The sequence below is a fragment of the Erpetoichthys calabaricus genome, chromosome 3, assembly GCF_900747795.2.
Source record: "Erpetoichthys calabaricus chromosome 3, fErpCal1.3, whole genome shotgun sequence".
Lineage (NCBI taxonomy): Eukaryota > Metazoa > Chordata > Cladistia > Polypteriformes > Polypteridae > Erpetoichthys > Erpetoichthys calabaricus.
This window is the reverse complement of record NC_041396.2, coordinates 230,074,973-230,091,228: the sequence shown is the minus strand read 5'-3', so window position 1 is coordinate 230,091,228 and position 16,256 is coordinate 230,074,973. Positions and strand designations below refer to the sequence as shown.

The 16,256-nt window shown below is 37.1% G+C and overlaps 1 protein-coding gene across 1 annotated transcript in view; it reads left to right on the top strand.

The window, feature by feature from the left end:
• Positions 1–271: 271 nt before the first annotated feature.
• The window catches only part of LOC114648703 (ras-related protein Rab-32-like), a 162,768-nt gene continuing 146,783 nt past the window's right edge, over positions 272–16,256 (top strand). Inside the window, exon 1 of the mRNA XM_028797883.2 lies at positions 272–967. Within this exon, the coding sequence (XP_028653716.1) occupies positions 763–967 (205 nt within the window). The 5' untranslated portion in view covers positions 272–762. The remainder of the gene's footprint in view (positions 968–16,256) is intronic.

Sequence of the window (16,256 nt, the reverse complement as noted above, 5' to 3'; positions counted from 1 at the left end):
CAACAGCTTATTTTTAAATAAAGGTGTCTAACTTTCGTGAAATTTTTAATCTTCGGGCTTTTTTGTTGGCAATATGGATGCAACTAAGGAAATAATTCCAGACGTAAACTTGACTGAATAAAAGATCTTAACGTCAAGACACCTGGCAACCTTGTTGCTTGGTCACTGGAGCGTCTAAGGGGCTGGAGAATAGCCTTCGATTTGATGGGCGCACAAATGCACTCTGCTGTTAAATCATGAAAGAGCCCATTACACCTCGTTATGCACTTAGTTATACGCTGGGTTGTAGGCTAATGAATAGGCGTTACGCATCAGTGATAGTCTCGCTAAGCTCTTCACCTTAAGGTTAAAATAAACAAATCCATTTATCTTCCTTTCGTAGCACTAAAATAAGGTGTTAGGCTGTTCATCTAACGGGATAATTCTTGACCTGCACAGTGGAATATCTTTCCGCCCTACTCACCCTTAAAAGCGCAAGTATCCTGCCTGCAAAACATAAAAGCAAACTTGAGAAATGCCCGCACGCGGGAGGCCGGCTACGGAGTTTCCGGGTCCTGTGATCTGTCAGGTGGTAGCGTGTGTTGTGCTTGAGCTGTGTCTGCGAGTAAGCGAAGCGCGAGTTGACAACCCTGGAGAAAGTGAGTGAGCCAGCGACTGTGGTGTGAAGAGCACGGGGAGGAGGACAGATCTCCACAAAATCTACATACGTTTCCAGTTCAGATCTCCTCTGAAGGAGAAACTTTTATTAAAAGTTTAAAAGTCATGTCGGGCGCGGAGTGTCGAGAGTACTTGTTTAAAGTTTTGGTGATCGGCGAGTTAGGAGTGGGGAAAACCAGCCTCATTAAGCGGTATGTCCACCAGCTCTTCTCTCAGCACTACAGAGCGACGATCGGGGTTGACTTCGCCCTCAAAGTCATCCACTGGGACAGCAAAACTCTGGTGCGCCTGCAGCTCTGGGACATCGCAGGTACGTCAGTTCTTTATTTCCCTGTGATTTGGTGGTGTTTATTTTTGCGGAAATGCGAGTTTAGATTAAATAAACAAATTACTGAAATGTCGGTTTATCCTTTTCTGTCAGATCTATACAACATGGAATATTCGGGACTGGTCTAATCTCGGGCTGTAGCTGAAGTAGTATTCAAGTCTTCAGAACTCTTGAATCAGGTGTTGAATAAATCATTTAAATCAGTTGTTTATCCAATCTGTTACGTAAAACGCCTCATGTTTGACCCCAGATTAAAAAAATAAATAAAAAATCCAGGAAAATTCATTCACACTCGGGGTATTTAAGTGTGGAGCTCAGTAGTACTGTACTTTCCCTCATCTAGTTTAAAACTTTGGAAGTTTGTAGTATGAGTACTAAAACCCTACAAATACTCCACACCTTGTGTACAGGCCAGGACACACACAAGTTAAGGGACAGATGGATTTTTCTAAATAAAATAATCACTTGTACTCATCTGTTATTAGAGTTTTTTTTTTCTTTTTTTCCTCAAATCAGTTCAGTGTTTTTTAAAATATTTTATAATCTATAATGTTCCTGGGTAAAAAAAAGGAAAAACTAAACAAATTAGTGTGTTTATATGGTAATGTTATTTGGGCAAAAGGCACAATTGTCAAATGTGATCAATAGGCGTATTGATCAATGGAAGCTGGAATGGCTGAAGAGTCCGAATTTTTATTTTTCAGGTCACATAAAGCACAATTTAATTTCATTTAAAATACAGTTCAGCATTTCAGATGGCACAGTGGTTTATCCATAGCATGGTGTTCATGAGTCATCACAAAACATGACTTGACACACACTAATTGGGGGGGGGGGTAAAAAAAATGAGGGTTGCATAGTAGTTCAGCAGTTCCTACAGCTTTTAATTCCTGCCTAAATGTAGAATTTACATGTTTGCTCTGAATCCATGTGGGTTTTCCCCAGACATTGCAAAGACAAGCAGGTTAGGTTGACCAGTTATTCTGAATTGGCAATGTTTGTGTGCTGTGTGATGGATTAGTGCTTTGTCTGGGTTTGGGTCCTGACTTTTCTCTGAGGCTCCATCTTTATGTGATTCTCAATTTGTAATATTCACGATTAATAGTACTTCATTGGCCCTCATGGGAAATTCACTTGTGTCACATGCAAAAGTTATTACGTAGGTAAAAGATGCAGAAAAATACACACAATATAAGAGTAATGATAAAATAATGTAAATAAATATTGTTCCTGTTCCAGTATATTTATTAATATTACTGGCGAGGCCACTAAGGAAGGTGGTGCTGTACTATAGGTATAAAAAAGTTGTACTTGTGCCTCTTAGCACACCATGGTGGAATGGACTTGTGTCTTAATGTGATCCATGTTAGTACATCATGGAGAAGATGGGTAGCATTAGCCATGATGGCCTTTAATTGTACCATGATTATTTTTTTCCACCAATGGCTGCAGTGACAGTCACATAATGCTTTTTGTCTTCCTGATCAGTTTATTCAGTCATTTGTGTTTAAGTGTTTCTCCTCCAGTAATGCAGAACATAGAACACTACACTGGCTATTACAAACTGTCAGAACACCACCAGCAGCCTGTCACACACATTAAACTGTGTTTCCTCAGAAGGAAGAGCATGCTCTGTTTATTTATTTATTTTTTTTGTACAGCATGTTTGTGTTGTCCACCCAGGTATTTATAAGTCTGTATCTCCTCGACCTCCTCCCTGCTTTTTGGAAACTGATATCAAGGGCTCCCTGACACCACAGAGATCAAATCTATCCTAATCTCCTTCTTATCCTAATATTAGTTGCAGCCAGTTTCCCATCCACCACATGACAATGTCCTCCAGCAACTTTCTTTATCTTTTCTCATCCCATTTGTAAGTGTATCCTATAATAGTTTTGTCTTCAGAGGAATTCTATAGATGGCATAAACTGATGTTTTACTTAGAATTGGTGATGCAGAGGTTTTAGAGAATAAGAGGATAGTTCCCTGGGGTACTCTTATGTTGCTGACCTCCATCTTCAACCTACATAGAGTCCTGGAGCCTCACAACTCCTGGATAGCTCATCATCCAAAGCACATTACTCCCAGGCATGGGAGTTGATTACAGAAAGCTTGAAGCATGAGTTAGCAGTGTTTTACTTTGTGTGATAGTAGGTCTTACTTGCATTCTCAAACCTGCTTAATCTAAATTAATGTTATAGGTGGCTGGAGCCTATCCTGGCAGCACTTTGCCTATATCAGGAAATAGCCTAAGACAGGGTGCTAGCCCATCACAGGAACATATGCGCACACACACTTGAACTGGACTAATTTGTAATTGATAATCAACCAAACTTGCATGTTTTTAGTGAATGAAGGAGGTAAACCAGAAATTGTGAACTTTCTTATTCTACACAAGCAAAAATTTGGCATGGGTTTTGAACTAGGACACTGCCTTCATTTCAATACATAAATTTTAAAAATGTTTATCAGAAATGGCAGTATTATGAGGTGACTTTGTGTTTGGAGAGATATGATACAAGATTAAACATTTACTTTGCTTTATACTAAAGCTAATCTTTTTGTCTGGATTGACCAGCAAATCTGTAGTGACCTTGAGATTTTCACAAACCATTGAGCCAAAATTCATGTAACAAGATAGAGGTGGGAAGATGGGATGTTTGTTATAAGTGGCAACTCTGAAAATTCCCATAGCATGTGAAAATATTTTCTGATGGCCTTCTTTTAATATAGTGGACAGAGGACATCGTCACCTTCTAGGCTCACTTTCAAAAAACAGGTAGATCTTTCTCACTTACAATCTGGACGGTTAAAAATTGTTAGTAACAGATTTGTAGTATTTGGGTTTGTTCATCCATCAAATCAATTTAATGAACAAAGGGGTAAGGGGGGGGGGGGGGGTTGATGTCTTTTACCATTGTATTGGGGGCATTACCATTGATTTCAAAAGAACAAGTGTTTGCCCTAAAACATTTGAAAAATGCTGCATGCAAGACTTTGCGAAGTGCTAGCTGCTAAAATGCTTAAGTGTAAATAGTGACATTGAAAGCAATAGCAAGTAACTTTACAAGTGGTTTAGGAGAATTTTGGTCAAGGGCCTAGGAGTGAATGGGCCTCCGAGAGTGGGTGTGTGCAAGAATGGGATCTATGATGGACTGGTTCCTGCCTCACACCTGATGGTGCTGGGATAGGCTTAAGTTCCCAATCACCCTGAATTGGATTAAACACAATTAGCGGGTTGGATAATGGATGGATGGATGGACAATTCAGAATAGTGTTGTGTTTTTTTTTTTGTGCACATAGCATATAATCCATATGTGAAAAATCTATAGTCCTTCATGTCAGTTAGGAATGTGATGAGAGTCGAGCACTGTTAATTAAGTGCACCTGATTCATCAAGAAATGCTACCACATCTATATAGAAGTAGAACATTTGGCAGTTTGGTCTGGAACATTCAGCACTTAATAATAATGATGATGATTGTTAGTTACATCCTGAAGTCTAAAAACATACACATTGAAAAAGGAGGTACTTTTTCTTGTCACTGTATATGTATTTGAACTGTAATTATTTCTATCGTTAGAGGATGTTGTCTTAAATTTTACAATATCTTCAAAGTCCAGTCTTCTGTTACTCCAAACATAGAGGTTATTGTATTGTATCACTATATATTATCTTTACCATTTTGATGCTGTCCTTTTTATCACTTAAAACTTATTCATAGTTCATATCCATACTAACAAGTGATAATGAATTATTTATTTAAGATACCATATGACATCCTGAACTGGGTAAGTGGATTTGCTCTCCCTATTCATATGGATTTCCTCTGTGAAGTCTGATTTTTAGACCTCAGTCCGAAAACATGCATTTTATAACATTGCCAGATTCCTTTAGTCCATATTAGGGTCAGAATGAGCAGGGTCTGCTTTAGACACAAGGCAGAAATTATCCCTGAATGGGTAACTCTATGGGTAACTTCTAATCACCAGTTAACCTGTACATACTTGGGCATGTTAGAGGAAAACCAGAGTGTCTGGAAGAAAATCTACAGATTGTATGCAAACTCTAAATTAAGAGCACCTGACTATGGGACTGGAACTTCCAGTATAATGTTACAGTATATCTGTTAGACAGCAACCAAACAACTTCACCCTGGTGCTACCCTGAATGCTTCTTTCTAAATAGGTTATTCTTTTGGCTGGATTGACTATATACTAAGCATTACTTCCTACATTAAATCTTTTGCTGCCAGGATAGGCTTTGGGTATTAATTATGTAAAGGAATAAAGTTTATAAAGAAAATGAAAGCCTTGTCCTTGTGCTGTAATTGACCCTAAATTGGAATTCAAGAATTTGTTATACTTTACACAATAGTTACAAGTCAAGACGGGAAATTTCTCCTTATTATGCTGTGCACTATAATGGTTGCCAAGTACTTTCTGCGACGAATAACCAGAGCTTTATTTTCATTTCAACAGTTAATCAACTTAACAAATTTTAAAGTGACCTTGAAGCAGTTTGTTTTATTTTTAACCTTTTTGTAACCTGACATGGTGATCTGACAATGGCTGTAAAATCTGAATGCTTCATTCTGACATCAGTGTGATGTGTATATTAAAAATGGAAAACCTGTTTTGAAATGAAACAAATAAGTTGCATTTTATATAACAGTTCTCTCTAGTCCTCTTAAGTGAGTGATATCTCAGTGCAGGTACAGAAATACAGAATCTTGTTAGCATATGTATTGTGAGAGGTTGCCTGGTTAAGAAGCGATTGCCAAGGGCACCAGTGCAATGAGATTGGCTTTGGGGTAGGAGAAGTCCCACAGGAACCTACAGTGGAGAGAGGGATCTCAAGCATGTGACTAACTGCTTTGTTCACATTTATGTTGTGAGCGTCAAAGTTTCTTAATGGCTGGAGGATAATTTTGATTAGCAGTAGTTCCATGTGTAGAGATTCTTTTCTATGTTTGTGTGCTATCAGCATCATGCAACTGCTGCTACCACTCACTCACTCAAATAAAACATTTTGCTTCTTCCAGTAAACTGTTACAGCTTAAATTAAAACATACACTTTTGCATTATTAGATTTTAGCTTTCTTTTCAAGGGTAGTAGATTTTTTATTTTTCTCCTTCATCTTGTCTTATATTTATGTAATGCTTTGTTCTGGTGACAGTCATTGTGGTAATAGGCTGAGCACAACCAGACTTCCTTTTCCACAGCAAAAGCCTTCAGCTCCTCCTGGGAAGTTCCCACAGCTTTCTCATAAAAGTGAGTGAAATGAGTACCCCCAGTATGCCCTGGATCTACCCTGTGGTCTCCTACCAGGTTGGCCTGGCCTAAACAACATTGTCACCACATGCACTGACCAACTAGCTAAAGTGTCTTCTCTCAGTCTAGAGCCACAGTGTCTGTACTCCATGATCTCTCCCAACTGTAATATATACTATATACTCATTTATTATTTTTTGTTATTGAATGTTTTTTTTCTTTTGCTATCAAAAAGGGACACCTATTTTTTTTCTGAAATAGGAATTCCCAATAAATTAACAATCCTTTTTCTGTAGTTTTTTTATTAGTTAGTTTTGTAAACTAAGGGGAACTAAGTTTGATAGTGTTAATTTTTTTATTTTATTATTACACTATACTAAGCATTTACAGTATGTATGTTACATTAGGATGATTTTTGTGTTTTTTTTTTTTTTAAACTTGATTTTTAAGGTTTTTACTGTTATGATTTTAATTCTGCTGTTTCAGGTGTTCTGGTTATTTAATTCATTATTTACTGCTGAGTATTTTGGTGGGCCTAATATTGAAGTAGTTGGAGCCTTTCAGTATTCGGTGTTTGCCCAGCTCTCTGCTCTGCTTGTTGTTGTTTTTAGGATGCATTTAATAGAACAAACTACACAGAAAAATAAGGCAATTATTATAAAAACAATATAAGAGCATTAAGAATTTAAAGCTATAGCAAAATAAAAATATGCCTAACTATCTGTCTATTATATAAAAAAAATAAATAAATAACTAAAAATCCTGGAAAGCAAAATCAAAGTAGCGATATGTGATCTTCTCGGAAGACATTTTAAAGACCCGTGAGACAAAAGAGACTTGCCGCGGAGCGTCTCGCGTGGACCGTAAATGTGAGACTTGGTGCCAAGAGATTGTCCCAAGGCCATCTCGTGGGGACGTGGAACATGAGATTCTTGCAAGACACGCCCTACTTACAAAGATATCATATAAGAGCACACCCATCAAAAAACACTCAGTAGTGTAAAAGCACGTAGTACACACATCCTGTGCTCTCAGCACATATAAAGCGTATAAGAACAATACGGAGAATAGAGACCCAAAGGCGTTGAAGAGAAAAAAAAAAGGCAGATAAGAGATTATGAAAGCAGTGGAATTCGAAAGGCTCAAACAAACTATGGCACGATACACATGCAGAGAAAGGTACAGAATATGAAAGCAGTAAAATTCGAAAGTATTGTAGCGTCCCAGCCAGGTTGAGACCATTTTGGTTTTAAGTGACTGTTCGGTCCGATTGAGGGAGGCTGAACCACGGCACAGAAGACTGATAGTGGGGGATTGATTGATGCGGTAAGGGGGGGCGAGACCCGGGGGAGGAGGGGTTGGAGAGGTTGCTAGAAAGTTGTGTTTGGGGTTAGGAAGTCAGCGATTGTTTAAGTAAAACTTTTGCGACACTTCATCATGTCAGTCGCTGCAGTATCAAAGAAAATAGAAAAGATCGCATTACCGCAAACAAAAGGTGATTAATCATCAGAACCAGGTGTAATTGAAAAAATAGCAGGACGAATCGAGGTCAGAAGTAAAAGACAGAGTAGACAACAAAGCCTTTTCACATTTGCATCATTCAATGCACAAAACGTGAATTTACACAATAATTGACCATACGCTATGAGAATCTGTGGTCCCAGAACAGTTAAAGCAACGACAAGTTGAATTTCAAAGAATACACAATTTGGTCAGGTGTATATTGATGATCATGGAGAAGCAATGCAAATTTTAACAGGCAAAAAGAAAGGTAATGTATATATTCCGCAAATAACATTACACACCAAAGGACATTGTGATATGCCATTCGTATTAAAATGTTTACAGTTTACCGTGAGAATAGCTTTTGCTATAACGATCAATAAATCACAGGGACAAACATTAGAAAAAGTTGGATTACTTATTAGAGAAACCGATACAATATTCACTCACGGGCAGTATATGTTGTTTTGTCACAATGTCTCCAAAAAATATTGTTTTTAATGAAGCTTTAAAGTAAAAGTGCAAATAATGAAATTGAAACAATTCCAAAGAAAAAAAAATTTTTAAATTGTATATCCGATTAACCGAACACAGGGGTTGGCAAGCAAAGCGAGCAAGGGGCGAAGCCCCCTAGTCTTGTAAAGGAAAGTCACACTGCTGTGCTTTTCTGAATACAGATTTAAACAAGAGAAAAGATGACTAGCTAATTAAGTGAGTTCAATGTAAAATGATTTACTGATTGTGAAACTGGATGGAATTAAAACCTGTAGCTATAAGGGATCCCCTGCCTAGACAGAGATTTTAAGATTCACTGAGTTAGCCAAGTCTTAATTGAAGTTGTGCCTGTATGTCATGCTCACACTTTTTTAAAATTGTCAAGGTTTCCACTATATTTTTGTAATTTGCTGGTTTGTCAGATTTTTTTGACACATTGTGTTAATAAGTTCCTCCTGGCCTCAGTCTTAAGTGCCCTTCTTAATTGCATTGGTGTCATTTTTATCCATGGCTCCCTGTTTAACTGAGTCACTTTTGGTAGATCAGTTTTTTCTGTTTTCTTTGAGTTTTAAACATTATGGATTATGTCCTCTTGAAGCCTTCTTTGCTCAAGGTTAAAGAGTGTTTATTACCCCCAGACCATGTCCTTTCCTATAGTGATACGCTTGTTTACACTATTCTGCAGTTATCGGCACGTCCACACTAGGCTAGCATGGAGCTACCAGTTCAGCTAACAGAAGAATGTACTCCACCAGAAATCCTGGATTGGAATGTAGTCACAATGAAGTGAAATCATTATTCACGGCACCATAACACTTCATCTTTGATTTTCTTAAATCATAGTCATATTTTTATAATTGGCTTTTCTGAGATTCTGTTTATTCAGAATTCCAGTCACACACTTCCTTAAGTTTTTTTATGATTGCAGTTTTCTAGCCATGAGCTTTCCTGTGAATTGTCCGCTCTTTCTAAGCTGAGACTCAAATTTTTGTCAAGTAGTCACTGTAGGATGGTCAGTTAGTGTAATTAATACTGTTTACTGGAGTTTGTGTGTTAAGTTTTAAGTTAGCCAGAAAATGTTGCATAAACATGTAGACTCAAGTGTAGTTACACAGGTACAGTAGTAGCCTTCAATACTGATACATAGTGACTACTATTATCTGCACTGCTGTGTCATGATAGAAAACAGCAGGGTGTTCAATTGGGGCTGAAGAACCAGCCAGGGATCATGCTTTGAAGGCAACCATGTGTTAATGTGTAGCCATGTTTAAACAAGTCTGTATGCAGCATTTGTCCCAAATAGCACCCCATAGTGATATTTATCTCAAAATGAACATTTTTATACAAAAGAATATTTGATAAAAATTGAAGTTACACAATTAAAAGTGAAAGTGAATCCCATCAGACAAGCTTTGTTGTGCTTTCTGTCTTTGTATTTATTGTTAAATAAGAACCAACAGTAAAAACCTAACCATTTAAATATTTTGAAAAAAGTAATTTATTACAAAAATTATAATGCATCAGTTCCATGTACATTCTGTCAAACAGTGGTGAGATCAGTGTTAGCTGGCTGAAATTTCTATTTGTTTCTTCATGTTGGTTTTTGTAGTAGTTTTTTTTTTTTTTAATCTTTTATTGAATTTATTAATAGCATGTAACATTCTGTAGAACGTAGCAAAACTAAGTTCAATTCAACCCACACCTATGAAAAAGAGGAAGGCCAACAGCCAGAGTAAATCTTCTGAGAGTAGTAAAGAGAGAAAGGAGTCTTTCTCCCCAATATAAATTCTTATTCTAAAATGTTATTGATTAGATCCTGCCAGGTTTTATAAAAGTTTTGAACAGATCCTCTAAGTGAGAGTGTGGGGTTTATGATTTTTTTTTTTTAATATCTATACAGCATTAGACAATTGTGAACTAAAGAGGAGGCAATGCACAACATGTCATTTACAGAATGGATAGAGATAACACTTGATCTCAACCAGTTGTGCTCAGTTTCCATTTGGTCACTGTCTGTGCAGAGTACATAGTGTTTATTTCTACAACTGGGAATTTTCCATATATTCTCATTTAATTCATAACTCAAATAGGTATTTCAAGTAAATTTAGGGTGTGTGTTGGCCCCTGTATTGGGCATACTCTCATATGGTTGTGCCAACAGGGTTGAAGTTCTGAGAATTGGCTCCAGTTTTCATTGGCCATGAATCTGGATTATGGGCTCAGGAAGTTCATAGATGGAGAGATTTTCTGCTTTGTTGTTTGTAGAATAACCACCAGAATAATGAATAGAGATAAAGAATGCATAACATAAAGAAAAACTGTGACAGAAAAAATGGCATGAACCTAAATTAGAATTCCGCTTTGTTCATTAAATATATTTTTTGCTGCTCTGATCCTGAAACAGTTACCAGCTGTTTTTACTGTCCTGAATTTGTCTTTTCTCAGCTTAATCTTTGATTTCCCCTTGTGTTATTGAAGTTTCCTCAAAGTAAAACTTTAAAAGTTAATCTTAGTTTTTACCATTTAAGAATTTCCCCTTGGGATTAATAAAGTATCTGTCTATCCGTCTATCGAAGTCAAGCAAAATTACACCTTTTATTGGCCAATAAAAGGTGTCATTTTTGTTTGATGTCTCACTATATCCATAATGCCTAACGCGGTATAACACCCTAGTACTACAATCCATCTAACTATCAGAGTCCTTTTCCTCTCTTCCATTTCAGGCTTTTCAAACTACATTTCTCTAATTTTCCCTTGTAATTAAACTTTGCTTAAGTGCTTTGTTTTTCTTTTATTGCCAGTTATTTATTTTCTTTATTGTTAAACTCTGCATTATTGCTTTCAATGTACTATGTGTTACGGGTAAGTCTACAACAAGTAAATTACACAGTGTTCTGTTCCCATAAAATGAATGCATAAGCTTCAGTTTCCTGAGTGTTAATTATTGGTATAAGGAAGAGGAAATGGAAAACCACATTATTAAAATGCATAAACTACTAAAGTCTTAATGTTTGAGAGTTTTATATATGTTTATTTCAATTAATATCAAATACTTATAAATGTGTGAAAGCCACAAGTAGTGTTTTTTTTTTTGTTTTTTTTCTCTAATTTGTCTACCAATTTTTGAATCTGCTTTTTTCTGTTACAGCTGTGCAGATAACATCTGTTTATGGGAAGCCATTCCATTACAGAGCCACATTCACTTATACCATGCTAGTTAAAATATTATACAAGGAATGTAGTTAAATTATTATACACCAAGGAAAGGTCATTTGCGGGGCAAAGGGAAACTGCACATAGTCTCAAAAGAAAATAATCAGGCTGAATCGTTGAGGTTGGGCATTCAACCCACCAATTTTTAGGAGCATGTTAAGAGCAGACTTAAAATAATTGTTCTTACATCTAAGGTTGTAAACGGCTTAGCTCACCCATATATAAGAAAAATGATTGGCTCTGCTACAGCACATACATTGCCATCTCGGACTGCAGGCCTCCCTAAAATTCAGAGGTTGTCAAAATTTAAGCAGAGATCATGATGTTTTGCTCCTTTTGAATTTACTTTTTTGCTGTTGCACTGTAATACACAGTCACTGTGCTATTTTGGTGATGTGTCCTGTGTGTATAAGTGTGATGTTATTGTGGTTTTGGTTGCTATTTTATTAAATGCCAGGGTGCATGCTCTATAGTTGCCTGAACTTTGTTTCAATAAAGAAAAGACCCCCTTTCCTGTGAAAGAATATTTAATTTCTCAAGCTTTTTGGGTGTTTGTCCTTTATTTTCTTTAACCAACATTTGTTCTGACTTGGAGTCTGTATATTCCTTTGGATGTGGTTGATGATCTTTTTGTATTTGTATGTTTTGACCTCGGCTATTTCCAGACAACTCTTTCTGATTTTGGTCTTAAGAACCTTCACCTTACTATTAACCTTTCTGGTCAGACTGTTTTGGAATGAAACATGCTTCAGTTTCATTAATCTTCTGTAGAAAACATTTACCTACAAAACACCCAAACTCTGAAATGATCTGTGTACCAATATTAGAGCAACCCTGAAATAGGTGATTGGTATCGGACCTAAACTTGAGCACAGAATCCCTGTTCGCTACCATAATCTAACAATGGGAAGATGTATGTTCTCAATTCTTAAGGTCAATGCTCAATTCCTTATCAGGAATACTTTGGAGTCCCAGAAGTGCTCATTTGGTTTACTGTATCTGTTCTTCTTTTTATCTCCTTTAAACAATCCCCATGCTTAGTAATTCAGCTTCCAAGGTTTTATATTCCTATCTTCATCCTCTTCTTCACCTCTTCTTCACTTGTCAACAGTGTACTGCCCTTCATTAGGCTTGCTTGTACTCTGTGCTTTCTTGAGTTCATTTTTTTCTGTTAAAGGTTGTGCATTTATTCCTGTCATGTTCCTGCAGTTCATCACATTTCTTTCTACAGAAATCTTTTTTTTTTTTTCTCCTTTGGCTTTAGTAGTTGCAGTGCTGTAAATGAAACAAATCTGCGTCCTTAGGATCTCAATTTACTTTTTTTTTTTTTAATTACAGGTAAAATTCCATTACAATGAATATCTTTACAGCAAAATTTTCATTACAACAAAGTATTTTTATGGTCCCGACAGTTTCCCCATGTAACACGAGTCTATAGAAATCTCGTTACTACGAAATACATTCAGCAGATACTTTCATTACAACGAAGTGCCCAAAAGACCTTGAAATGCCTGAATGAATCAGCCACAGAGTAGTTATTTCTTTGGTCGCAGGTCAGTTGTGCACAACGATCCACAAACAGAAGCATTGTTAATTTTTTTTGTTTTTTTTTAATTTCTTCGAACTTTCCTCTTACTGCTTTTTTTTTTTTTTTTTGCTATGTTTGTTTTCAGTGTTACCTTTTGCTTATTGCTCGTCAACATTTGAAAAACATCCATTGGAATTTAACTCCTTGTCACCCTCCTATAGAAACGGCAGACATGAAAAAATAACAGTTCATATTAGAAAAAAAAAGCCCTCGATTGTGGCAAAAAGAAAAAAGATGTTACCAGTGGATTCGGAATTTCGCCATTGACATTGTTCACTTTCTTGAAAGGCCTAGCAAAAAAAGAAGAAAAATCTTGGGTTGCAAATGTATGCGAACTGCTGCATTTGAAGACGTTGAAAAAGCCGTTTTTATGTGGTTAAGTAATGCTCGTTCGAGAAACATTCCTATTAATGCACCACTCATTCAAGAAAATGTGAGGTTTCTAAACTCTCTCTTGGAACCTCCCCCAACTGGACAACACGCCGAAGAGTGTCCTGAAGTGCAACCACCGCGTCTGTGGAAGACTGTTTATCTGTTGCCGAGGCAACAACAGGCTCACAGCTCTGCTGCATCTCTCCGCCAAAGCAAACTTGATGGGTGATGCAAGGAACATTGTAAATGCAGGGCACAGTATAACCTGGCCACGACCCTGCCTGACTGCTGTGTCTGTTTTATAGGAGAGTGGCAGATCACGCTACAATAAATCTCACTGTTCCTGTTTCAAGCTGAATAAAGCTGGTTTTGCTAAATTACTGAGACTAACCTTTGTGTTTTGGGGTGCAAGACAGGGACTTATAGCACAACCCTAATCTTTTAGGATTCACTTCTGTGGCACCTCACTGCAATGCTGTGAGCCTGCGGTTGCCCTACCCCGGCAACAGACAAACAGACGCGGCAATCTCACTTTGGGACGCACTTCAGTGTGACGTTCCCGTTGGGTGGGGGGATCCCAAAAGAGTTCAGAAACCTCACAATATGAAGAAGAAAAGGATGATTCAGCTTCTGATTGGTAACTCTGCTGCCCACAACATGCTTCTACATTTAGATAATGTTCGCGTTGAATTCCTCCCACCCAATTGCACATCAGTGCTTCAGCCTTTGGATTTGGGAATCATTTGCACCCTGAAAGTGTATTACCGTAAGGAAATGCTGAGAAAAATTCTCGTCAGCATAACTTGTAGACAGGAGAAGATTAAAATTAATGCGAAAGAAGCTATTAAAATGATTGCAAACGCCTGTAGGGAAGTTAAAGAAAGCACTATATAGTGACAAATACAGAATTTCATTACAACTAAATATTTTTTTAGGTTCCTGGCAGTTCGTTGTAATGGAATTTTACTTGTATTTTATGGTTGGCTCATAAAAGTAGCCAGTACTGAAAAAAAATTCTTTAATTTGACTTTGCAAGGTTATATTTGATTTGGTTTACTTCAGTTTATTAGTAAGCCAAAAGCATACATTTTAAAAGATCAGTATTTCTGTAGGTGCATTCAGTATCCTGCCATAATACACATTTCTGTCATTTTTAATAGAAATTTGAATGCAATTATGTGAACTTTCTAGTTTAGGCATTCTATGTGTATGTATGCATATAAAAGTCGCACATTAAAGAGGTGAAGCTAGTGGAAGTCTCTGTTCAGGGCATTTTAGTTCTGTTATTTGCGTGTTTTTTGGAGAAAAGACATTCTGTATTCTCTGGAATTGTGTGTTTCAATTTTGGTGCTGTATGTTCAGGCAGGTTCCCTGAAGTTGACATCTAAGGAATATATGGGACAATATCCTGCTGTGAGAGCTTCTGTGAAATGCACAATTCAGCAATTGGTAAAAGCGGTTCTGTCTGTACCACAGAGGTTGCTGCTGGCATTGCATATTGTGTGCAAAGAAGCCCTCTTATGTTGATGCATTAATTATCACAACAGACAGCTGTGTCACAAAGTTTATTTCAGCATGAACATGTTAGATGAGCAGAACTTTGCATCACTGCTGGAAGCACGACCATTTAAATGTTCAGTGAGATTCTTTACTAAGATTCTCCAATAATAATAATAACATAACAATGTTACTCTAATACGATATTTTCCTATTGCCAATAAAACTGCTTAATTACATTGACAGTAAGACTGGGTTACTTTTTTTTTTTTTTTTTTTTTTTATAAAGACAGCCCGTATACATATACTGCATACATGTTGTAAATGCCAAGATACCAGGGGCCTCCTGTATAAATGGTGCGTATGCACAAAAATGTTGCATTCATCCATTTTCACACATTTCAAGATGTAGAAAAACTAAACGTAAAGTCATTCACATTTTCATGGCAAGGTCCCCCCTTATGTACGCACTTTTCTGCTTGGTTTTGCAAACTGCATCAAAGCAGTGCTATTGTTCCTGAAGTCTGCTTCTCATTTTTTAGATTCACATCTATGATGTGGGTTTTATCAAATACATCGAAATGAATTGCGTATCATTTACAAATTTAATTTACTTGATTGTAATGATTCTGCAACAATATAATGGTACCTGGAATGGCCAAACTATTCCAGCTACCATGGCTGCTTTAATGTTAGAAGACATCGCAAATGGAAGAATTAGAAGAGAGTGCATATTTACAGATGATGACAGCTGGCTTCGAAGTCAGATTTTTGATTTCCAACAGCCGTACTCTTAGAGCTGTGTGCTGAACTGATGCCGGTTTTACAAAGGTAGACTTTGAGGAGTTGTGATTTACCTGTTCCTTTGCAAATTCTGTCCACTCTCGGGTTTTTCGCCACGGGAGCTTTTCAACTTTAACTTGCTGAACGATCTGGTATTTCACAATCATCATGGAGTCTCACCATGCCAGCTGTATAGGATGGTATTATCCACTTGTCATCCAGATATATAAGATTTCCTTACACTATGGTTGAACTGGCAAACATAAAAGTGCAATTCTCAGCAACTTCCGGTTTTCCAAATGAATTTGGAGTGGTCAACTGCACCCGCATTGCTATCGCAATAACACCAGATAAGTTGCATCAGCCAGGGATGAATCGCCAAAAGAATGAGCTTACATTATTTCATATATAGCTGGAAAACTCATAAAAACAGCAGCTCTGCACAGTCACAGGTGCTTTTTCCAACTAGTGTGGCAAAAGGCAAGTAGTCCTTTTAAGGGTAGCGAGTCATCTCAAAGTAAAGAGCAGAGAGTTGGTTCGTTGTG